The following is a 23,909-nucleotide window of genomic DNA, read 5'->3' as shown; positions in this document are numbered from 1 at the left end:
AGGTGGCCGAGCCGGGGGTGGACGGGCGGGCCGGGGCCTGTGCTGCCCATTGGCTGCCTCGGGCTCCCGCCCCGCCTGCCTCCAGAGCCTGCAGCTCTCCCTGGGCCCGAGCCTGCCTCTCCAGCTGCTTCTAAACTCCCCCAGCGAGCACCTCCCGCCGGGCCATGTCGAGCTGTGACCGGATCGGAGTGGCCCCTGCCATGGACATGCCGGAGGTCCTCAAGTCCCTGCTCGAGCACTCTTTGCCTTGGCCAGAGAAGAGGACAGGTAGGAGCGGAGGTGGCCTGCAATGGCCGGCCACCCAGGTGCCCGAGGGGTGGGGGCCGCTGCGGGCACTGTGGCCGGACAGGCATCTCCAGGCTAGGGAGGGTCCTCAGCAGGGGTCTGCCCTTGGCTTCTTCCCCGGGCGAGGAAGGGCCGGGGTGCAGAGAGGGTGACGGTGGGGAGGGCCTCTGCCTCTCCAGGGCTGCCCCCCCAGGTCTGCTAGCCCTGGGAAGCTGCAGCCAGCATGTGGCCACTGACAGGTGAGGGGCTCACGCGGGACCGGGACAGGACCAGAGGGCCCTGCTGAGGGAACGCACCAGATGCTGACAGCTTATTACGTTCCCCACTCCGCGTGTCGGGGTGCAGGGGACCGGCAGAAGCTGTGGGTTCAGGTGGCCAGCCGCCTGTGTCCCCGGGGAGAGGCTGGCCTCCCGGCGCCTGCTTCAGCTCCTGCTCGCCGGAGGTGCTGGACCCGGCGACGGGATGGAAGCTGTTATGTAACAGGACCACAGGCTGAAAGCCCCGGTTCCTAGGATACCACAGGCAAACACGGGGCGAAGGAGCTTGTGGAGGAGGGTGTGGACGAGGGGCAGAGCTGGCAGCCAGCACCAGGTGTCTCCCGAGCCCCTCCTGAGAAACCCCGGGGCCACGAGAACTCTGGGGGCCAGCCTGCTCGGGGCGCTCCCTCCCGACAAATATTTCCCCACATCTATTCTGTTCTGAGACGTCAGGTCCTCATTGCTCAAACCCCAGGGGTGCCTTTCATGAAAGGTGGCTTCATGAAAGGCCCAGCTCCCCCCGGCTGCCAGAGCCTGACCTGAGTGCCAGGTGGCCCCTCAGGGGACCTTTCTCAGGCCTCTCCCTTCCCTCCCCACACCTCAGCACCCCTGCGGGTACCTGATCCACCCCATCACCAGGTAGCCCCTTCCACGAGACCCTTAGCCCACTCCCAAATTCTGAAGCCTGAGGACGCACACCACAGTCCCTGCCTGGACATGCCTCTCAGGGAGCCGGGCTCAGGAAAGGAGGGTGGCAGGCTCGAGCACGGAGACACCGCCTGAGGGAGGAAGTTAGCGCCCAGAGCTCGTGGCAGGGTCCCCTATGGGCTCTCTCTCATGGAGCTCTGGGCCCCTCGGACCTCATCTGTGGGCAGTCCGTGCCCTCCCAGCACTCAAGAGTCCTGGATGCTCCCTGGGAGAAGCCCATCCCCTCTGGAAACTTGGCCTGGGAAAGAACCACGGCTGACTTTTTCTTGCCATCCCTGAATGTCTCGTGTGGGGAGGTGAGGCGGGACGTTTGGATGTGAAGGGCTCCCTTCTTGGTCTGAGCGCTAGAGAAGGCAGGGTGGCCCTGTGGCCCAGGGCGGGCACAGAGGGCAGCTGGGCTGCTGGTGGGTCTGCGGGGACAGCTCCCACCTGGGCAGGGAGGGGTTCCTGGGGGCGACTCAGGGTGCAGCTCCTCAGACCAGGGCAACAAGGCTTATGAAGTGTGGCAGCAGCTGCTGCTTGCTGGCCCCCACCTGGTCCCCAGAGCCCTGTGGAAAGCCCCCATCAGTCACTGCGGATGGCAAAGTCCAGGCCCAGCATAGGGGAAACCCGCCCCCCCCCCCCCCCCCCCCGCCAGGGTCTCAGGCAAAGCTTTGTCAAGAGCTGGCAGACTGACAGAGGACGGTGGGTCTGGTACATTGGGCTGGTCCACTGGAGACGGATCAGTCTCAGGCCACCTCCTGTCTCTTCTCTATGTGGCCTCTCACTGGGGGTCCGAAGCATGAGACCCTGACAGATTGGGAGATGCCGACGGGTGGATAAAATGAGGGGGCGAGGGTTGGAGACTCAAGGGAGCCAGTCCACCCCACAAAGACCTCACTCTTAATACTGCCCTCCATCTGACATCGCCACTTTCCAAAGCACCCAGACTCTCCAAATGTTTCATGAAAGTATCCACCTGGAGGCAGTGTACCTTGGTGAAGACAGGGCACAGGCCATCAAAGCGGGAATTCCCAGCCGGCATGGAAAAGGTGTACTTGACTCTGACACAACTCGGGGGTTAGGGCCCAACCCCCCTCGCAGTTGAAAACCTGCCTGTAACTTTATGGTCGCCCCCAGATCCATGGTTCCACATCCTCAGATTCAGTCAACCACAGATTGGGTAGTACTGTATGCGTTTAGTGAAAAAACTCCACGTATAAGTGGAACCCGCATGGTTCAAACCTGTGCTGTTCGAGGAACAACCTGTGCTTTAAAAATTCTTGATGAAGGGGCTTCTCTCCCCACATGCATTCCTCACTCTGGCTTCAATCCCCCCGGGAGGAGGATGACAGCGGTCCGGTTGCCTCCTGTGCTTCAGCTCACACGGGGGTCAGGGGTCACGTGCAGAGCACACCTGGGGTCCAGCGGGAGGAGACATCCAAGGAGAGTCCTGAGGATGGTGAGACCATGCTCTCACAAGATCCTGCTCTCCCTGCAGGCTTTCTGCTTTCTGGTTCAACGATGCTCCTTGAACCCCGACTGTGGGGCCTCTGGCTCTTGCTGCCCTCAGGCCTCCCTTCCCAGGCTGTGTAAACCGCCTCTCCAACTTCCTGGGGGAGCAGACTTTCTCCAGACTCCAGATTCCTTGTCTTTAGGCTACAACCACCACCCGGTAGCCCCTCACTCTGGGCCACCCAGGAAACCAGCTTTCTTGTGGGTAGAGAAATCTCTGTCCAGCAAGAGAGTGGGTCTGTGCCCCAAGCCTTGACTCAGTTTCCCCTCTGTCTGTGGGCCCTGATCCCGAAGGACCGTTCTTCCTGCTCTCCTGCCTGACTTTTCTCCTGTGGATCCTCTCCCAGGAGGCATTCCGTTCCAGACTGCTCACCCTACACTTTCTTCTCCAGCTTCCAGAAAGATGCAGCTTCTCAAACCACATCGTTAGCACTTTTAGTCCCCAACTCCTTGGCTGTGCTCAGAGGTTGGCATCTCATCTTTCTGCCAGCTTTGGTCACTCAGGCCTCCTTCTCAGGGAACCACGGCGCGTGAAAGCACAGCAGAGGTGGAACAAGGCCTTCACTTTGAGCTGGGGAGGTAGGGTCCCTAGGTCAGGAGCTCCTAACTGCAATCACTGTGGGCTACCCAGCAGGTATCCCTGACATGCCTCTCTCCATCCCCATTCTGTGAAAAGAATACCTGATTCACAGGCTTGTGGCCAGGAATAAATGACACATCCCAGATGAAAGTGTTTGCAAACTGTGAAATGCCATGCTGTTTTCTCTGCAAAAGACAAACAGCAGCTGGGCCTGGTTAGGCTCCTTCCGTGGACATCACATCTGCTGTCTGACCCTCGCTCCCTCCTTTCTGTGGATAATCTCCTGGAAATAAGTGGATGTGGCAAGGCTGTGGGCACACACGCAGGGCTGTCTCCATGGAAACACGTGCTGAGGCTCCTAGGGTCACGGTGCCATCAGCCCTGTGCCAAGCAGGACAGCCCAGCTGAGCTGGCTTGGTGGGACCTGCTGGGGCAGAAGCAGGGCTCTGGGTAACCTCCCCTTGGGGAATTGAGGTGAGCAGGAGAGAGGGTGGACTCAGAGCAGCCTGGGCTGTTCTGAGCTTGGCCTCAGTGACGGTCTATGCAGTAGCCTCCACTCCCAGCCTGGGGGAACCAGAGCAAGAAGTCACAAAATTTGCTTCCATGGAAGAAGAGGGAGAAGTGGCCATACATGCATTGCACGTGTTATCTCTAATCCTCATTGTGCTCTGCTGTGCTCAGTCGCTCAGTCGCGTCTGACCCTTGGCGACCTGATGGACTGTAGCCCAACAGGCTCCTCTGTCCATGGAATTTTCCAGGCAAGAATGCCAGAATGGGTCGCCATTTCTTTCCCCAGGGGATCTTCCCAACCCAGGGATCAAACCCGTGTCCCTTATGTCTTCTACATTGGCAGGCGGATTCTTTACCACCACGCCACTTGGGAAGCCTCTAGTCCTCGCTACCATCTCCTAATGGTGAGGAGGAACTGGCTACCCTCAGGGCCAGTACACAGGCCAGCTTCTTCTTCACCTCTTGTGTCAGGGGCTTACCTTTCTTCTCTACCTGTCCCCCCACCCAACACCCATCACCAATCAGAGAAATGTGAGAAACTCATTCTCATCTAGTGCCAGACACTCCCAGCAATCCAGATGGCTTTTACATCCTAACGGGCCTGTCCCAAGGCTAGGTTATTAAGGGAATGAATCCTGGTTCTAACGGCCCTTGTTTCCCAGGTGTGGCTGGGAACTGTGCTCAGTGCTTTTACATTACCATCTGTGAAACGGCTTTGCAAGAGAGGTATGATTATCCATTCTACAGACCAGGAGACTGACTCTCAGAGATGGGAAGGTCACACAGTTGTCGAGGGGCTCCAACCCAGCTTGGCCTGCTTCCAGGCTCTCCCCTACCCACAGGTTTCCCTGGGGTTTCTAGAACCACGTCTCAGGGCAGTACCTCCGCCGTCATCGAAACAGTCATCATGCTGACTGCTTGCTAACATGTGGCACAGGAGCGAGTGAGACAAACACTGCCCTGCTCGCCTGCTGTTTGCATTCCCGTGGGGGGAGAGAGACAGCAATCCGGAGGGTCAGGGCCAGCCTCTCTGAGAGGGGGACATTTGAGCCAAAGCCTGGAGGGTGAGGAAGGGCCAGTTACACCAAGAACTTTCAGGCTGGGGGAACAGCACCTGCAAAGGCCCTGTTTGGGTCAAGAATGATACATGTCTGAGGAATAAAAGGCCATTGTGGCTGCAGAAGGTGAATAAGTGGGAAAGAAGGAAGAGTGAGGTTAGAGAGACTCGCAAGGGGAAAGCCTGCAGGGCCTTGAAGGTCATAAAGAAGAGTGAGGCCATCTTCTCCCTGACTACAAGGTCCCACCCTCCCCCCAACTATTCTTGGGGCAATGGCCAGTTGGGAGGAATGGGGTGTTTCCAGGACAACCCAACATGGGATTGTAGTAAGAGATAAACTTCAGGTGAGCGCGTGTTATGCTCCCAAGTGCTATTCTCAGCAGTGTGCCTGAACTGCTCCCTTCTGTCTCAGGCTCAGAGAGGTTAAGTAACTTGCCCAAGGTCATACAGGAAGTAGTCCAAGCAGGAATCAAACCTACATGTTCTAGCTCCAGAGCCCACTCCCTACCAAGACAGCCTCCACTGGAGAACCCTTGCTTTCAGAAAGTGGCTGTTGAGACATTGCAGAGCCTGGAGGTAAGGGCTTCTCTCTGGAAATAGTACTCTTGGGGTGGATATCATTCTATATTTCTAAGCTGGGCAGTGGACAAAATGCAAGCCAAACAGGAAACTAAGTACTCTTGAGAGTATTGAGAGATGGGCAAGAGTTGGTGAAGGGCCTCCACCCACCACCTCTCCCCAGAACACACTGAGACCAAGGTATAAACCGTGGCCCAGAACTATGCAGCCACAGGTATGTGGGCTCAAGAGGAGCAGTCGTTGGCAAGGCCAGCGGTGGAGGACTTGCCATAAGGGTGGCCTTTATTTACTATTCTAGGTTTGATTGTGAATTAAACACAATGAGTGTTATCTAATGTTAATAATGTTCCAAATGTGCATGACCTAGCTCTGGAAAGTTTTTGTTAGCCCTCCTACCGACACCAACAACAAAGTGAACCAACAAATATTTACTGAGTGACTACCCTGAACAAAGCTTTGTGTTCTCCTGCATTTGGGATCGCAAAGCACACAGATAACTGGGCTTTGTCAGTGCTCAGTGGAAGCCTTCTCATTGTCCTGCTCTTGCAGACACCAGGCTCATGTCACATTTTGCAGTAAGTCAGGAGATAGGGTCATACCGTCCTGCAAGATACTGACTATGATTCCAAAGAGGTCATTATGGGGCCAAAGGCTCCCATGCTGGAGTTTTAGCTCCTCTGAGCTTCAAGTTTAAATAACCCAAATTGGTATAATAGCTTTATGAAAGGCCCTTGTTCTGCATATGTTCAATTGAATTAAAATTTTAACTTGGGGTGGTCAGCAAGTTTCTGGAACACTAAAGAGTAGAATTTAAAGCCAGACCAACTCTGGAAAATGGACATTTCACATCCCTTCTCTGCTGTAGCTTAGACTCTAGAACCCACCTTGTCCCCCCCACCCCAAAAAATCCTACTCCTCACCCAACACAACCTGAATGAAGGGGAAGCATGGAGGCCCACGCAATCCATGCCATACACCGTTCAGGCTGGCACTTGACATTGCTTCCCACACGTAATCCTCATAACCACCCTGTGAGGTAGGCAGATCCATTTCTGTTTCCAAGAGAAAAATACCTGAGACTTAGGCAGCAGAAGTCACTTGTCCAAGGACAAGGGGTCAGGCAGCCGCTGAGGAGAGTATCTACCCAGGCCTGCATCTCATCCCGACAGTCAGTGCTGCCCCAGGACCCCCACCTCCCTCAAGAAGCTGCTGCATTGAAACCCTAATACTTTAGAATACAAAGGTGCTACGTCACAGTTTTAAGGTCTTAACCATGTAACAACATGTTATTTTCATAGAGTTTCTTTCTTTGTTAGGGCTCTCTATGGAAATTACACTATGGAACACTATGAAACACTGTGGAAATTAGCTAACTGCTTCTGACAGGTTTTCCTCTACTAAGAGGAGGGGCTGCAATGTTATTCCCACTTTACTGATAAGAGACAGAGGCAGAGAGAGGACTCTGTGGGTCTTCTCCCATCCGCCAGAGAATGAAGACAAGAACACAATGGCGCCCGCCTCCTGGATGGTGCTGTTGAACGCTGCCAATCGGCAGCATGGCTAACCCCCCAGCCTGCAAGTAAGCACGAGAGAGAACATGTTTATGACGTTCCTGCGGTGTCTGTGACACACCATTTACCCTGCGGTTATCCAGGGGAAAAAAACCCTCTTTGGGAAGTGTCAGTACATGAACAGAGGACTAAATCAGAACAAAGTTTTAAAGCCCTAACCTGTTTACCCAGCTTCTTAACCTGCTTACCAGTGCCACTTGCCTGTTGCTCCAGGCTGGGTGGTAAATGAAGTGTATATTATCCCTTTTGAATAACTGTAGATTTAAATCTTTTTAAACCTTTTTTAATCTTTAAAAAAAACTAAATCTAAAATCTCATACTACATACCACCTTTCTCATAAACAAATGTTAACAACTTTCCACTGTTTTGTTACTATAAATCCTCCCCTAATACCTTGAGAATTCTTTTTCCGTCAATAATGTCATATTAGCTATGAAAATATACATTTAACAGTAATCCAGTAAGTCTCTCCCTGGCCAAACTAGCTATTGTCTTTTTAAAACTCATACATTTCCCGCCCCCCCCCCCCCCATGTTTTAATCAATTTCCCTGGACTGTCCTTTGAAATTTGTTTCTAAAAACCTCTAGGTCAGTTTATCCTAAAGATATCTTAGTTTAGCCACATACAGAATTCCCACTAATAACAACTCTGCAACATAACTCTGCAGCAACTCTGCAACAACTCTGCAAAAACACTGCAACATAACTCTGCAACAACTCTGCAACAATTCTGCAACAACTCTGTACATAATTTAGTACTTTCACTAAATAGAGACTGACATGGGCACTGTACCGGCCTCTAGGATAATGGATACATCAAGCAGTGGATTTGTACCCATCAACAGTAGCAAAGCTATGAAAATGACTTGTTTACTGCAGGTTTGCAACTGTGCATTTTAGGGCTTCCCTGGTGGCTCAGTGATAAAGAATCCACCTGCCAATGTAGGAGACATGTGTTCAATCCCCGTATTGGGAAGATCCCCTGGAGAAGGATTCTTGCCTGGGAAACCCCATGGACAGAGGAGCCTGGCAGGCTACAGTCCATGGGGTCACAAGAGTCACCACTTAGTCACTAAACAACAAAACAAAAACAATTGTGTATTTTACACGAACTGGCTTATGCTAGCCTCACAAGATCAGTTCTTCCCCATCTCTCTCAGACATAGAATAGGAAAGGTAGCCTGGAGAGATGAAGCAATAGGCTGGAGATATCAGACTCAGAAAGTGATTATAGTCTAAGGAGTGAGGCTATGAGAACTTGAATTTTGGAGTCAGACTCCATCACCTGTCCTCTGCCACCATCCAGAGTTCCTTCAAATCTTTTGCTTTCCAGGTTTGCTCAGGCGCCCAGCCTCTTTCTTTAACTCTCAGTACCGATTTTATCAGCCTGACAACTTTCAGCTAGCTGGGTGTCATGGTCACACACCTACTCTATGAATCAAGGACTGTGCCCTGCATTCCCCCAGCCTCGCTCCTGGGAGGCAAGAGTCACTGGTCTCATAGGGACAAATAAGCCAAAGTCCCTGCCCTCTCAGGCAGGGAATACCTAGTATTGTTTGGGTTCAAGGCAGGGTATGATTCCTGCTATCAAGAGGTACAAAGTTTGGGTGACCTGTAGGAACAGGTTCCTAGAAGGAGTCCGCATGTGTGTCCCCCCCCAACCCCACCCCCCGCTCATGTTTGACATTTATACGCGCCATTTCCTGATGAACTCCTAGGAAGTATTTGCATATATTATGAGAGGGAGGAATTTTGGTTTTTCTCACCCTAGGAAAAAGAAGGGACGATCCTAGACAGGAACAGAATTTTAGAGCTGTTTAGGACTTGAGATTTATCCAGCCCAACCCCTACATTTTATGTACGAGGAAACAGGCTCGAGCGAAGCAACTGGACTTTCCCAAGGTCACAGGCTAGTTAAGCGCGAGGACGGAAGCGCGTACTCCCGCCCTGGCTCGGGGCCCGGGCACTCTCTCTCCACCCGCGGCCTCAAGAATGCGCCTTCCACGCTAGTGTTTATCTGGCCGCCACGCCCGCACCAGAAACCCGGGATCAGGGGGTAGAATCTGACACCATCTTCAGCGGCAGCCAAGCCTGCTCCAGCCGTCCCTACAGGCGGGCAGGAGGCCGTCCCCAACCCTGCCCTCAGCCAACCTCTAGGTCGCTGGGTGGGGGCGAGGCGGGGTGAAGGCTGCGCTGTGAGTCCCGGTACCACGACCCTGGGCAGAGTCCCCAGAACAGAGAGGCCCGCCCCTTCCCTCCCCGCCGCAGCCCCGCACGTGCTGCGCCTCGTGCACCGCCCAGGGCCCCGCCCCCAGCCCTCCATTGGCTGCTCCGCGCCTTCCTCCTCTTCCCCCCCCCCTCCCCACGCAGCGGGACTCGGCTGCAGCTCCACGTGACCCGCGGGGCGGGGCGCGGCGAGGAGGAGGGAAACGGCCGCGAGGACCCCAGGGGTCTCTCTGATAGGCTACCCCCGCCGGCATGGCCGCTGCCAGCCCCGCCTCCTCTAGGTGGCGCGTCCGGAAGGTGGCGAGACTGGGATGCGAGGGGAGAGCGGTTCCAGTGGTCCAAGAGAGGGGCAGGGGTTACGGCGAAGGCGAAAGCGCGGGTTGAGGGGCAGGGGCTGTCGCCGGATAGGGCCCCCCCAGACCCAGGCCCCGGCAGGCGCCAATCAGGTGACAGCGAGGAGGACGGGGCGGGGCCTGCGGCCCTGCTTCTCACCTGGCGCCGCACGTGTGGCGTTTACGCAGGGGCGGCCTAGCCAATCATAATCCGGAAGGCTGCGCCTGTCCCCGCCCCCTCTCGCGGGATGGGCCAATCCAAGGCCGCCATCCGGGGAAGCTGGCCTGGCCTTATGAAAAATTAATAAGCCAGAGCCTGTCCGCCCGCGGGGTAGGGATGGAAGGAGGGAGGCGGGGGGTGGGGGCGCCGCTGCGCGCCTGCGCAGTAGCTGCCCGTGTCGGCAGCTGCGGCGGGTCGCACGGCTCCGTCCCATCTCGAGGGGCGGGCAGGCGGGCGGGGGAGGCGAGGCGAGGCGAGGCGCGCGCGAGCCGAGCGCGGGGCACGATGTCCGACGCGGGCGGCGGAAAGAAGCCGCCTGTAGAGCCGCAGGCGGGGCCGGGGCCGGGGCGCGCAGCCGGGGAAAGGGGCCTGCCGGGCTCCTTCCCTCTGGTCCTCAAGAAGCTGATGGAGAACCCCCCACGCGAGACGCGCCTCGGTGAGGGGAGGCAGCGGGGGGTGGGGTAGGGTGGGGTGGGGGTGGGGGTCCGCGCGCCTCTGGGGGCGGGGTTTCTGCAAGGGCGGGGCCTTGTGAGGGCGGGGCTGGGGAGGTCGGAGGTCTGGTTGAAGTGGTCCAGCCTGGGGGAATGGGGCCAGGAAGGATTGGGGACGGGAGGGCGAGGCTAAAGCGGGTAGGAAGGGGTAGCGGATGAGCTGAGAGGCGGAGTCACATGGGGGTTGGTGGGGAAGGGTGGGGGAGGGAGGCAGTCGGGTGGGGGTCGCGGGGAGGAGGTTCATTGGGGAGGGTCCGAAGCACGCGCAACGTGAAGGGGTTATCGAGGAGGCTGATGGGGGTCGCAGCAGCTACTTCAGTGACGCTCCAGGGCGCCTGCCCTGGGGACCCCTGCATCAGAATCACTTGGGATGCTTATTTAAAATGCCCATTTCTGGGCCCCACCCTTCACCCTTCACTGGATCTGCGGCTTCAGAGACAGGACTCTGCATTTTAAGGGGCACCACCCCACTTCCGTGATTCCACAGTCCGCTAAAGTTTGAGATGCCCTGATATACCGTAGCGAACTGCTTTCGTTTATGGCCGTCCTCCTCCCAGCGGGGAGGAGGACCTGCCTTCTTCCCTGCGTGTGAGTATCCCCAGGTTCTGGTTCCTCACTGGAGATTTCTTGGAAATGAGTTTCAGGGCTGCTGCTGAGGTGGAGAGGGGTGTCAGGAGAAGAGCCGGGAGGTACCTTCTGAGGGGCAGGTTGGGAAGAAGGTAGAGGGATGAGGGTCAGAAAGAGGCCATCGAGGCCCTTTACCTGGTAGTTTGGGGCTGACCCTAGACTTTCAGGCCACAGGGCTGGTCTTTGTCCTGTTTGCTGTTACGTGTGCTCGGTCAAGTCACCACTCTTTGGAATCACATGGACTGTAGCCCACCAGGCTCCTCTGTCCATGGGATTTTCCAGGCAAGAATACTGGAGTGGGTTGCCATTTCCTCCTCCAGGGGATCTTCTCGACCCAGGGATCGGACCGGGTCTCCAGTGTCTCCTGCAGTGGCAGGCAGATTCTTACCATTGGGCCAGCTGGGAAGCCCTTGTCTTGTTTCGTAGGCCACAAAGGTCCCTGGGCCTTTTGTGGAAAGCAAGTTTGGCCTTGTTTTTGCTCTGAGAGCATGGGGTTCAGGGAGCAGCAGGAATACCACCTATAGTGGAGTTTCAGGTGCACTGAGGTATGCTTTCAGTCTTCTGAGATTTCATTTTCCAAGAACCATTGGTGGTGTTCAGGGATTTGGGAAGGCATGGGCCTTCTGTGAATTACCGCTCTTGGGGAATTCATTTTCTTTTTAAAAATGCCATTTCTCTTCCTTTCTTGAGTGTGTTCTGAGACTCCCATCCCTATGGCTGTCATGGTCTGGTTATAAATAGCTTCAGCACATTAGGTGAGGCCAGGCTCTCTCCTTCCGCTTTAGGACCTCATATGCACAGACCCTTTTGTTTATTTTTAAGGCAATGCTTTGTTCCAAATCTGGGGCTGAGGCAAGCTGCCCCAGGACAGGTGTGCACATCTGTCAGGTTCTGTCAGATTACCAAATAATAACCATCCATAATAATAGTTCCACCTTACATTTGCAGAGTTCTTCCAGAGCACCTTGACATAATCTTATTTAGTCTTCTGCAGCCGTCCTATAGGGTATTACCCCACTTCTCTGATGAAAAAAGCAGAGGCTCAGAGCGGTGAGGATGTTTCCTTAAGGTCACATCACCAGTCCTTACACTGTATCACTGGTAACCACTGATGAACATCTCCTACAATTAAAATTTCATCTTATAAAAACACTGATTAACAATGTGCTCAATTGCTTAGGCCAGACAAACCCTGGAACTTGGTGCTAGTCCTCCAGTATGGCTGACTTTCTGTCTCCTCCCTTCTGCCTCCTTTAATCCCCACGACCCCCACCCAACAGGAATCTCAGTCATTTCTGAACAGAATGTAGAGTCAGTGTCTCAGGGAAGGAGAACAGGGAAGCCATCTGGCCCACCCAGCCCACCAAAGCTTGGCTTTCTTACTTCCCGTTTGGTTTTAAACCAAAGCCTGTTACAGAAGGCAGTTGCAAGAATTTGAGTTACTTTGTATTAGTAGCCATGACCAAATTCTGTTTGTCAAAACCTCCACCTTCTTAACTCATGGGTGTGTCCATTTTTATTGAACCAACAGGCTGCTTTTTGGCTGTCTGAGGTCTAGGAGTCCATACATGACTGGTTTACTTCCAACATAATCGTATTTGATTTCTGTTTCATTTCAGAAACCAGAGTTCAAAGTTGTCGCCCTCAATTTGAAAACCCATTATGAGCTTGTCATGATCTTATCTCCCACTTCCCTCATTTGCCTCCCTGTCACTCTGATTTTCTTCCAACCTTGTCACATTTTTCTGTTTTTTTTTTTTTTCTCTCAATTTGCCCTTTCTTGGATATCCATCCACGTGTATAACTTTTGGGCTGAGACAGTTAGGTGGGTTCATGTCCCCACTGATTGATTAGTTTTGCTTTGAATGGGAGCGTGCTTGCTTTCTTCTACAGCTCCATGCATCTCTTTCTTCCCAGAAAACCTGCCTTAAGTCTTCTCTGCTCAATGAGGGATAAGCAAATGGTCTCTGGAAATGGTTACTCTGAAAAAGGTCCTGAAAAGACAGCTCCAGGCCCTCTCTATTTACAAACCCAGCCTTCTTCATTCAGTATACTCATCTTCCTGGGGTCTGCTGTCTTGCCTGCTCCTGTATTGGTCCCCACAATGTAGAAATGAATCAAACACAATCCCTTCCTTGCACAAGCTCACTGTAATAATGAATGCCTGGGGTGTGCCAGGAGCTCTACAAGGCACTTTCAGATGTTACCTCTAGTCTTCACTCGAGGGGAGCTTTATCCTTACTTACAGTGGAGGACACTGAAGCTGGGAGAGGTTAAATGACATTGCTAAGGCCACACATCACTGCAGTGGGTGGCAGGCAGGGTGGGGACAGGACAGAAGAAAAAGCAAGTGCTTGGCCTGAAGAGTCAGCCCTTTCCTGAGGTAGCAGGGTCAGAAACCCCGTTCCCCACCCCCCCAACCCCCGCCGGTAGCCTCTCTCCAGCAGATGCTAATCCTACAGCCCATTCTGAATTAACCCTGGGACTACATCAGGCCTCAGAGCTAATGGCGAGCATCCTGGGAAGCCCAGGCATGGATGGGCAGCACATGAGGGTGTGCTGCCATCTCTAAAGGAGACCAGTGGTCCTCGTTCAAGCACCAGGTTATAACTCGAGAATAGTGTAGGCTCTTGTAAATGCATGCATGGATGGATCAGGACTCCGAGAGAGGTGGCTCTGCACTGCGAGGCTCACCATGTGCCTCCTGGGGTTGAGTTACTCTCTCAAGAGATGTCTCACCACAGGTTTTGTGTCTGCAGATAAGGAAAAGGGGAAGGAAAAGCTGGAGGAAGACGAGGCCACAGCAGCCAGCACCATGGCCGTCTCGGCCTCCCTCATGCCGCCCATCTGGGACAAAACCATCCCGTACGATGGCGAGTCTTTCCACCTGGAGTACATGGACCTGGATGAGTTCCTGCTGGAGAATGGCATCCCCGCCAGCCCCACCCACCTGGTGCAGAACCTGCTGCTGCCAGTGGCTGAGCTAGAAGGGAAGGAGTCAGCCAGCTCCTCCACGGCGTCCCCACCATCCTCCTCCACCGCCGTCTTTCAGCCCTCGGAAACCGTGTCCAGCACAGGTTGGTGATGAACCTTTGGGCAGGGCCACCTGCCTCATCCAAGGAGATCCACTTCCCAGGGGGCTGCGTGGTCCCATTGGACCTACTGTGAGCAGAAGCCCTCTGCTCCCCCACCTTTCAGCACAGTCCCCCAAGGCTGGAGATAAAAATAGCCATCCCCTCAGCGGCAGCCGGAGCCTTCCTGTCGGTTGATTGCTGCAGATGGTCAGCCCAGTGGAGTGAGCAATCCCAGTCGGAGGCTTCGCAGGATAGCAGTGCCATCCTGCTTTTCCACAGTACTGCTCTCTACTGCCATGTGCACTTTGCCTGCGATTCATAGGAAGCTCAGGCAATAATAATAACAACAGCAAACATTTATTTAACATGTATTCTGTGCCAGGCACTAACACACAATCCTCACAAAACCTCCTTACGAGATTGATACTTTTATCCCCATTTTATTTATTTAGCTGCACTGGGTCTTGGTTGTGGCATGTGAACTCTTAATTGCAGCATGTGGGATCTAGTTCCCTGACCAGGGATCAAATCCAGGCATTGGCAGTGTAGAGTCTTAGCCACTGGACCACCAGGGAAGTCTCCTGTTATCCCCATTTTATAGGTGAGGAAACTCAGAAATTAGGTCGCTTGCCCAGGGTAACACAGCTGATGGGAAGTGGAGGCAGCACTTGAACCCAGGATGTCTGACTTTTTAGCCAGGTATTTCTCAGGCACTGCCACGAAGAAGGCATTTTCACTGCCAGGACCAATACCATCTTTGGGATTCCTGCTTTATCCTCTTGTCCTTTTTCTGTTTTACCTCCAGTTGGTTGGTTTTCATGCCCCTGGGTCATGAACCCATCAGAGGAGGCATGGTCCCTGTTTCAGGGGCTTTGCGAAGCTTTCCACAGACTCAGTTCAAGGCGTATAAGCTGATGTCTCCTGGGAAAGACCCCAGGAGCTGGTGTGGCACCCAGGGAACCTGCACCGAAGGAATTCTCATGCTCTATTTTTTTTCTTTTTATTGTAGAAAAATGTTCAAATATGAAAGTGAAGGGCTGCTATAAAGAACCTCCAGTAACCATCACTCCGCTTCCATAGTGATTAGCTCATAACCAGTCTTGTTTTCTATAACCTCCTGCATTCCCCTAATCTAATTATTTTCGATCAAATGTATATGTAAACTATAAGGATTTTTTTAAGAAACGGAACAGAAATACCAGTTTTACATCTGAAATTGACAGTAAATCCACCAGCATTCAAATTTCCAAAAACTTGTCTTATAAATGTTACTGTTTTACAGTTTGCTTGAATCAGGAGCCAAATGAGACCCACACATTTCAGTTAGTAATGTGTCTTAAATCTCTTGTAGTCTGTGGGGTCTTCCTTCCTTTTTATTTCTCTGCAGTTTGTTTGTTGAGGAAGCTGAATTGTTTGACCTATAGAGTTTCACACATGGTGGATTTTCTGGTTGTATCCCTCTATTGCCTTTTAACACGCTCCTCTGTCCCTCGTTTCTTTGCTGTAAATGGTTCAGCTTCAGAGGCTTCAGCTGATTCCAGCCGAATTCTTGTTTGAAGGCAGCTCATTTTGGTGCTGGTCAGGTTGTCCTGAAAGGCTGGTTCCGTGTGTGGGTAGGGGACAGAGCTGGAAATGAACCCTCTTCTTATACCTGACTGAGGCCACCTAGGTGGAATTTCCCTCTGATTTTGTATTTAAGTAAACCTTCTTAATGAAGTATGGTGTCTAGAGGTGCCCATATCATAGGTGTACCGCTCGATGAATCTTCAGAGTGAGCCCACCCATCTAACTACCCCCCGATCAGGGCAGAGAACACTGTCGGTGTTCTGGAAGTTCCTCCTGACCCCACTCAGTCCTCACTCCCCAGAGGTAATCACCATCCATATTTCCATCACCAGAGATTCATTTTGTTTATAGATGAACGTCTGTAAGTGGAACTGTATATTACGTTCTCTTCTTTTTTAAGTGATTATAAGTTAATTACATTTACACTTCCACATTAATAGCTTCCTATAGCTAGCTTTATAGTAATATATAAATCATGTGGGCCTCAGTGACTAAAAATAGATTTATGGAACATACTTATGAACTACTCCTGTGACAGAAAAACCATGATACAAATAAAGTAAGATTTATGCTGAAGAGTTACACATGTGGTAGAAATGAAACAGTTCATTTTTCAGTTCCTCTGTAGAAAGGACATAAGTAGTATATATTCTTTTGTGACTGGCTTCTTTCCTCAACTCTGTGAAAATCATCCATGTTATTGCCTGTAGCAAAGTTGTGTTCATTTTTTGTTGCTGAATGGTATTCCATGTTTTATTTTGCTGCACTATGCGGCATTTGGGATCTTAGTTTCCACGCCAGGGACTGAACCTGTGCCCCTGCAGTGGAAGCACAGAGTCAGAGTCTTAACCACTGGACCACCAGGGAAGTCCCTCCAAGTTGTATTGCATGACCACACCACAGTTTTTACCTACTCTTCAGCGGATGGACACGAGATGTTTCCAGGTCAGGGTTATGCCTAATAGCACTGCCATGAACATTTGTGTGTGAGTCTTTTTTTTTTTTTTCCTTATTTTTTTTCTTTTTTAAAAAATTCTTATTTTGTGAGTCTTTGTATGCATTTTCTGTTGGGCATTTTCTGAGGAGTAGAGCAGCTGAGTCATCGGATACCCAGTGTTTGATGGGAAAGATTCTGACTTGCACCTAGACTCACTCTAGATTGTTTCAGGACCACCTGCCTCTCTGTCTTTCAGAATACTCCCTGGAAGGGAAGCTGAGTTACACCAGGTCAGTTTTTTGTAGATGTTGCCAAATAGGATACAAAGTGGCTGTTGCCATTTATACTCCCACCAGCAGGACAGGGGAGGTCTAGTTGCCAGGCTTTGGTACTTTGGCTGTTGGTTGTTTATTCCTATAGTTACCATGTTGGTCCCTGGCCATTCACTCCTCTGATACTCAGCCCTGTTTGTAATTAACCCGTCTGATAGGATATAAGTAGTTTACATGCACGATACAGTTAAAACCTATGTCTGATCATGTCACACCTCTGCTCAGGACCCTCCAGTGACTTCTTTCACCTCAAGGTGAAAGTCAAAATCAGTGGCACTGTTGACATCCAGACCAGATAGTTTTTGTTGGGTTTGGGGAAAGGGCTGTCCTTGCACCACAGCATGTTTAGCAGCATCCTTGGCCTCTACCCACTAGATGCCCCTCCACCCTAACAGGGTCACATGTCCCCTGCAGAACAAACTTGTTCCCGACTGAAAACCACTGCTTTATTGGGATTAAAGGTCCTACGCTTTCTGTTCCCATCCTGTTTCTCCTCCCTCTTAGTCACTCCAGCCCAATGGCCTCTGCTCTTCTCGTCTCCCAGTACTTGCCTGTGCACAGACCATGCACTTGGTGTTCACTCTTTCTGAAATGTTCTCCCAAATATCCACATGGCATCCAACACTTGTGTATGGATATTTGTAATTTATCTTCTGTAACGTCATCCTTTCCCGTAGGATAACTTTCCATGAAGGCAAGGATTTTTGTTTTGTTCACTGCTTTGTCTTTGCCAGGACAGTCCTTGGCATATAGTAGGTGTTTAATAATGTATCTATTGACTGAATAATTATTTTGTGTCCTCTTATAAGTAGCATGGAGCAAGTAGGCCAAAGGTATAGATCTTAAAAAAATAACATCCCCAATAACACATAAGATTTGAACAGGGTTTTTGCCTTTTGTTTTTTTGGCCAGACTTAAATTTTAGTTTACCATCCATGTGACCCTAGGAAAACCTTGTCATTTCTCCAAGCCTCAGTTTCCTCATCTGTAAAATAAGGTTAACACCCATCTCCCTTTCAGAGTTGTCATGAGACTGAATGAACACAGCCACTGATTGGTCTCAAGGGATTCAGCAATGGAAGCCATTTCGTTATTCAGTCTGTGTCCCTAAACCATTATAGTTCCTGGTGAGATTCAGCTGTTTCTCATTACTTGAGAACTTGAAACCACAGGAAGTTAAGGGGGTATAATGATTTAATGTTTTGCTTAACATTTCTGGGGGGAAAAAACAATCGGAAAATCTTGTCTTTTTCGAAGGCCCTTGTTTCCTTTTGAGCATTTTGTTCCTAAAGGGAAGAATTCTTTCCATGTTTGCATTGTTGAATTGAATCACACATGCCAGTCTGGCTTGTGGGGGGCAGGTGCTCTTACAGTTTTTCTTCCCTCCAAGCAGCAGTAGTTTGTGCGACCTTAAGAATCAAGTAGGTGTCTGGGTATGTGACGTGAGCCTTGACTGTTCAGTGAGTCTAGGCTTTTCCAGGACCACCTGCCTCTCTGTCTTTCAGAATCCTCCCTGGAAAAGGAGAGGGAGACCCCCAGTCCCATCGACCCCAACTGCGTGGAGGTAGACGTGAACTTCAATCCTGACCCTGCTGACCTGGTCCTGTCGAGTGTGCCCGGCGGGGAGCTCTTCAACCCTCGGAAGCACAAGTTTGCCGAGGAGGACCTGAAGCCCCAGCCCATGATCAAAAAGGCCAAGAAGGTCTTTGTCCCCGATGAGCAGAAGGTAACTTGGTACATCTGCAGTAGTGAATTTGCAGCATGGGCTCAGGGGTCAAGGGGCTTTCCCCAATTTCCATTCGATTTCTCCAGGAGGACCCACCCTCCTTGGGGACACATCGAGAAAGGCGTGCATTCAGAGCTTTGGGCCACATCCCGCTGCAGTTGAAAGAAAGGCATTCGGGTGGCGTTTGGCCCCAGCTTGACTCCCCGCAACTTCTCTTTCCATTCTGGTTCCCGACTGTGCCCATGCTCCCACTTCCCTGGCATCAGCCCAGCCCTTGGGCAAGAGCTCACTCGGCCACAGAAACCGGGATTGAACAAGCCCTCACTTTGAAGGACAAAAGATAGCTGTACATTGCCATCCCAGGGATGAGCCAGCAGCCTTCAAGCTGATGGTTTTATAGATAGGAGCTGGGCTGAGGGTTGTTGTTCAGTCACTAAGTCGTGTCTGACTTGTGGCAACCTCACGGACACCAGGCTTCCCTATCCTTCACCAACTCCCGGAGTTTGCTCAAACTCAGGTCCTTTGAGTCGATGATGCCATCCAACCATCTCATCCTGTTGTCCCCTTCTCCTCTGCCCTCGATCTTTCCCAGCATCAGGGTCTTTTCCATTGAGTCGGCTCTTCACAACTGGATTGGGGAGGAGAGGAGGATTTTGTAGTTTTTCCTTTCTCCACTGTGAAAAACTCAGAAAAGGGACTTTTCACCTAAACTTTGGAGTCAGGCAGACCTCAGGTTCCTCATCTGTAAAATGGGAATAAACATACCTGCCTCTTGAGAGGTTTCTGAGGCTTTTAGATTAGTAACGATGAAAATGATAAACCTTTATGGCATCCTTACTGTAAGCCAGGCATTGGTATAAGCACCTTGTACATATTAACTCTTCTAATTCTCAGGCAACTCTGTGAGGTAGTTACTGTAATTACCCCTCATTGCAAAGACGAGGTGGGGAGATACTGTGAGGTTAAGGAACTCACTTGGTTCCACTGCTAGAAAGTGGCAGAACCAAGATGTGAACTCCGGGGACTGGAGCCAGGGTGCAGACCCTCAGCCACAGCCTGAGTGAGGCAGGAGTACAGACAGTGCTGTATGTCGGAGCAGCAGAGAGAAACCACTGGTAAGAGGAAGGCCCGTCCTTCCACCAGTGGTCCCACTCGGATTCTGTGGGGTCTGTGGATGGCGCTCCCTGGGTGTAAGGGCGGGGCCCCTGGGAGTCCCCAGGTCCCAGCTGCACCATGTGGGTTAAAAGAGGAATCAGTGTGGGTGGGGTGGAGTGCTGGCTGGAGGGGAGGGGTGGGTTCTCTCATGGGAAAGAGGAGAGACCCACCAAAAACCCTTGCCCACAGGACGAGAAGTACTGGACAAGACGCAAGAAGAATAACGTGGCGGCCAAGCGGTCCCGGGACGCCCGGCGCCTGAAGGAGAACCAGATCACCATCCGGGCGGCCTTCCTGGAGAAGGAGAACACGGCCCTGCGGACGGAGGTGGCGGAGCTGCGCAAGGAGGTGGGCAAGTGCAAGACCATCGTGTCAAAGTATGAGACCAAGTACGGGCCCTTGTAACCCGCGCCCCGCTGGGGCGCTGCCTCACCTCAGACCTCTGCCGGGGGCCCCGAAACCCACCCCTGCGTGGAGACTTATGACTCGTCGTGGGCGCATGGTGGCGCACCTGCCCCGGAGCCTTCACGTTCAAGCTTCATTATCACACACGACCCGTGCGGCGACTTCCCTGGGGGCCGGCCTCCTCCCTGCAGGACTTGAGAGAATCTACGAGGCGGTGAATCAGCCTTCGTCTCTGTCCTTGGCTGTCGCAGCTGGCCCAGAAGGGGACCTCTGGAGCACGGGCTCTCCTCTCCCAGGGGGCCCAGGCTTCCCTGACTCTCCCTCTTCTCCAGCCTGGGCCAGGCCAGGCCCGTCTCTGCAGAATGAGTGGTGATGGCTGTCGCCCTTACATCTTCTCAGGCAGCTGGGCGCATTTCCAGGCAGGGTGGGTTTGTCATCCTCCCCAGAAAGTCTTAGAGAAGCCTCTGTTCCCATCTTCCTCAGAGGTAGAAAGACACGCCAGCTCCTCTGTAGCGTCTGTGTGGGCACCAGGCCATGGGGGTGTGGTCTCTACACAGCCGGGGATGACCTTTGCATCTGGGCCTACAGCAGAAGGTCACCCAACTGCTCCTGGCTCCCTCACCCCTTTTCTCTGTGGCTGGAGGCCTGGGAGGTGGAGGCCCTGGTGAGGGGCTCCCTGTGCGTTCCATCCACTGCTGCGAGAGACTCCCAAAGCGGTGGTCTCCGCACCCTGGTCACCGTGCTCATCAACTCTTCTCCGGGGCACTCGTGGAGGCTGCCTGAGTCTCCTTTGTCCCACCAGACTGGGCCTCTGGGCCTGCTGTTTTTCTTCACCCAGTGACCAAGCTCAGATCTTGGATTTTAACAGAAAAGTCCCCTCATCCTGGAAGCTTAACTTCCTGGAGCCGGGATGCACCTTCTGCATGGTGTTCAGATAACTGGCCTCCACAGCCCCCTCCCACCCTCCCCCAGTGCCGCGGGTGGAGAGCCGGGCATGTTTCTCGAGAAGCTCCCGTTCTTTCTTGCTCTGCTTTCTCGTGCGGGCCATGCCCGAGCCCGCTCTCCCCGAAAAGCAGAAGAGGGCTTCCTGGTTCTCGCTTCAGGATCCACCCATGTGTGAGCGGCCTGGAGGGCGTCCCTGGGCAGGGCCCCTGGGTCCCACCCAGCCCATGCAGAAGAATAGGCTCCTGGGACTTGGACACAGGCTAGAAACCCCTTGATCTGGGTCCCAGGAGACAGCCACCTATGCAGGCCCGGCCAAGGCATGGGTGGAGGGGTCCACCTCGCAGCTGCTCCTTCCTTTCATGGCTGGCTGGACTCGTCCTTCGGTTCTGCCCAGAAGACTAGTTACGGACATCCGTGGAACCCTCTGCTCGCTGTGGTCAGCTGGGCACCTGGAGATGGGTGTATTTATTTGCTCAGGGCGGGCAGCCTGTGGTAAGGAGGGGTCAGAGGTGACAGGCACACATTTGTCGCGTTCACCACTGGTTTTATTTAAAGTGGTGGCTCCGCGTCCTGGGCCTTGACCCCTAAAGACTTTTCATAACAGATGTTAAGAGCAGGGGAAGCCATCCACTGGCCGTGGACCACACCCAGGGGAGCACACGGCCCTCCAGGGACCTGCACCCCCGCCTCTCCGGGGACTTGACAAGGGTCCCTGAGGCCGAGGGACGTCGGTGCCCCTCACCTCCCCCCCCCCCCCCCCCCCGACTTTGACTTCGTGGTTCTATGAAAACCATGTTAACACTTTCCACTCTTGTAACCACAACAGGGCAGTTGCATCCAGCATGTCCGTGTCCTGCCCTGGGCAGCTCGCCCGCCCGGGCACACTCTCTCTGGTCTGGCCACTCACCAAGAGGGCACTTCTTATTTTGTTATTGGGAGAAGAGCCACCAGCTTAAAAGCTCTTCATTTTCTTTGGCCAGAAAGTATATGGTTTGTGTTTTCTCGGTTCCCACCCCCCCACCAAGGGATGGATATTTAGTCTCTGGGTGGCGTCCACTCTCTGACCCCAGCAGGTGGGGTGATGGCCTGCTGTCTCTTCTCTCTGTCACACCTCCTGCCTGTCTGGGTGCCCACCCCTTGCACTGCCCCCAACACCCCCCCGACCCCCCAGGCAGTGGGTGTCTGGTTCCTTCCCAAAGTGCTCACTTGGAAAGAGCGTGGCTGCTGGCCTCTTCTAGAAGAGCCCCTTTGAGTCAGGAGTCCGGCAGGGACAGGAAGGAGAGGTCTGTGGAGTTTGACATGCTGGGGAAAAGGGTGCTCAGGTAAGCGTGTCTTCTTAGTCCTTGCAGGAGAGGTGGTGCCGCCTCAGTTTCCATCATGGAGTTGGGAATCTCCTTGACTCCCTGCCAGGCCCTCTCCATCTTAGGGCTGACGGCCAAAAACTGAGGCTCCTGTCCTCACGTCTTTGACATCCTCTGCAAAGCACCAGACATGAGAGATGCCAGTGTAAGTGGGTTTCCCTGGGCTTGCAGTGGGCTGGGACGGGCCATCCCTTCCTGAGCGCCCCCTTTCGCCTCAGTTGCAGCCTCCGAACAGACAAATCATGAATGAGCTAGAATGTTGCAAGAATATGCATATAATAAGCATATATCTAGACATAGAATATATATATATTTAGGGAGAGCTTTCACAGTGGCCAGCAGTCTTGTGGAGGACCTGGGTAACTCTTACCCTTGACCCAAGGCAAAGGGTTTGCCTTTCTGGAGCTTGAGGTTGGGGAAGGCATGTAGCAGTGACCCTTGACTCTGGGTAAGCGTCGCCCTGGTTGGGGGGACCTCCTGTGGCCCTGGCAGGCAGTGTCTGCAGTTCTCCAGGCGGAGGTGGGGTAGCAGGCGTGGGGGCCAGCTGACAAGGGCCGCTCTGTGCTGGGCAGCTCTCCATCCGGGACCCTGGGAGCAAAGGGCTCAAAGCCCCCTGGTTTTCGTGGCACAGCCCCACCGCCCCAGAGCTCCTTTAACATCTGTTAATTAAGTGCAATAAATTTTTCTAGAAAATGGCAAAGATGACTTCCAGGTGGATATTGCTGTCTTACAGTGTTGGGGACGCCAGAGCACCACTTGGTTTTATTTTTCTAAGTGCATGTGATGTGACAGAGTGTGTGGGGCTCTGCGCCCTCCCCCGGGAGGCTGGCATTCCAGCAGGCCCCTCTCTCCTTCACCCATGCCGGGGAAGGAGGCATGGCGCAAACCCCTTCTCCCCAGCCGGCGGGGGGCAGATGCGGAGCGTAGCCCACTGGCCTTATGTGCGTGTGTGCGTGCGAGTGTGCCACTGCTGGTGGGCCCGAGCGACGTGGCGGGAGGGAAGCCGGGAATGTATCCTTTTCAAACGAAATTAAATATTTTGAGACGAGAATCGCGGGGCTGTCTTTTCTGTCCTCCTTCCCATGTCAGGGCCAAGCCACCCTACCCAGTCTGTGCCCGTTTCCTCACGTGTCAGGTGGAAGTAATCCCTGCCCCCTTAACCACACCGTTCAGTGAGAAGGGACACATACCGGGCCCCAGTGTCGTCCTCAGCAGTTAGAACACGTGAAAGCGCAGCACAGCTGGTTGGAACGCCGGGGAACTGCTCATGAGACGTGTCCCCAGACAGGGACCCTCAACGGCCATGTGTAAACAGTGCTCGCGGGGGGATTCTCGAGGTTTTCCTTGTTGCCTCTTGCCACATTTTCTGTCTACGCCATGAGACCATCACAGTTAAAGGACAAGGTTAAACACAGGGTGCAGTTTTCTGCTGGGCATCGGGACTGTCGGGCCGAGCCACTCAGCATTGGC

General features: G+C 53.1%; 1 protein-coding gene across 2 annotated transcripts; it reads left to right on the top strand.

Moving 5' to 3' along the window:
- The first annotated feature begins 116 nt into the window (after positions 1 to 116).
- TEF (TEF transcription factor, PAR bZIP family member) lies at positions 117 to 23,490 on the top strand. Of its 2 annotated transcripts, none has more exons than XM_061124447.1 (4): positions 117 to 267; positions 13,698 to 14,015; positions 18,353 to 18,573; positions 19,918 to 23,490. In XM_061124447.1, exons 1-4 carry the CDS (start codon positions 165 to 167, stop codon positions 20,131 to 20,133), a joined length of 858 nt encoding a protein of 285 aa, XP_060980430.1. In that variant the 5' UTR covers positions 117 to 164; the 3' UTR covers positions 20,134 to 23,490. The 2 variants fall into 2 exon arrangements, with proteins under 2 accessions (XP_060980430.1, XP_060980429.1); XM_061124446.1 differs by lacking the exon at positions 117 to 267 and adding an exon at positions 10,073 to 10,256.
- Positions 23,491 to 23,909: the final 419 nt, after the last annotated feature.

The sequence above is a fragment of the Dama dama genome, chromosome 22, assembly GCF_033118175.1.
Source record: "Dama dama isolate Ldn47 chromosome 22, ASM3311817v1, whole genome shotgun sequence".
Taxonomy (NCBI): Eukaryota; Metazoa; Chordata; class Mammalia; order Artiodactyla; family Cervidae; genus Dama; species Dama dama.
The sequence above is the reverse complement of the archived record's forward strand: the minus strand, read 5'-3'. Positions and strand labels throughout refer to the sequence as shown.

Bases quoted from the DNA above. Each gene is read 5' to 3' on its own strand.
- TEF (XM_061124446.1), top strand. From the start codon at position 10,106: ATGTCCGACGCGGGCGGCGGAAAGAAGCCGCCTGTAGAGCCGCAGGCG. The intron at 10,257-13,697 runs GTGAGGGGAGGC...TTGTGTCTGCAG, and splicing joins CCCACGCGAGACGCGCCTCG to ATAAGGAAAAGGGGAAGGAA. The intron at 14,016-18,352 runs GTTGGTGATGAA...TCTGTCTTTCAG, and splicing joins GGAAACCGTGTCCAGCACAG to AATCCTCCCTGGAAAAGGAG.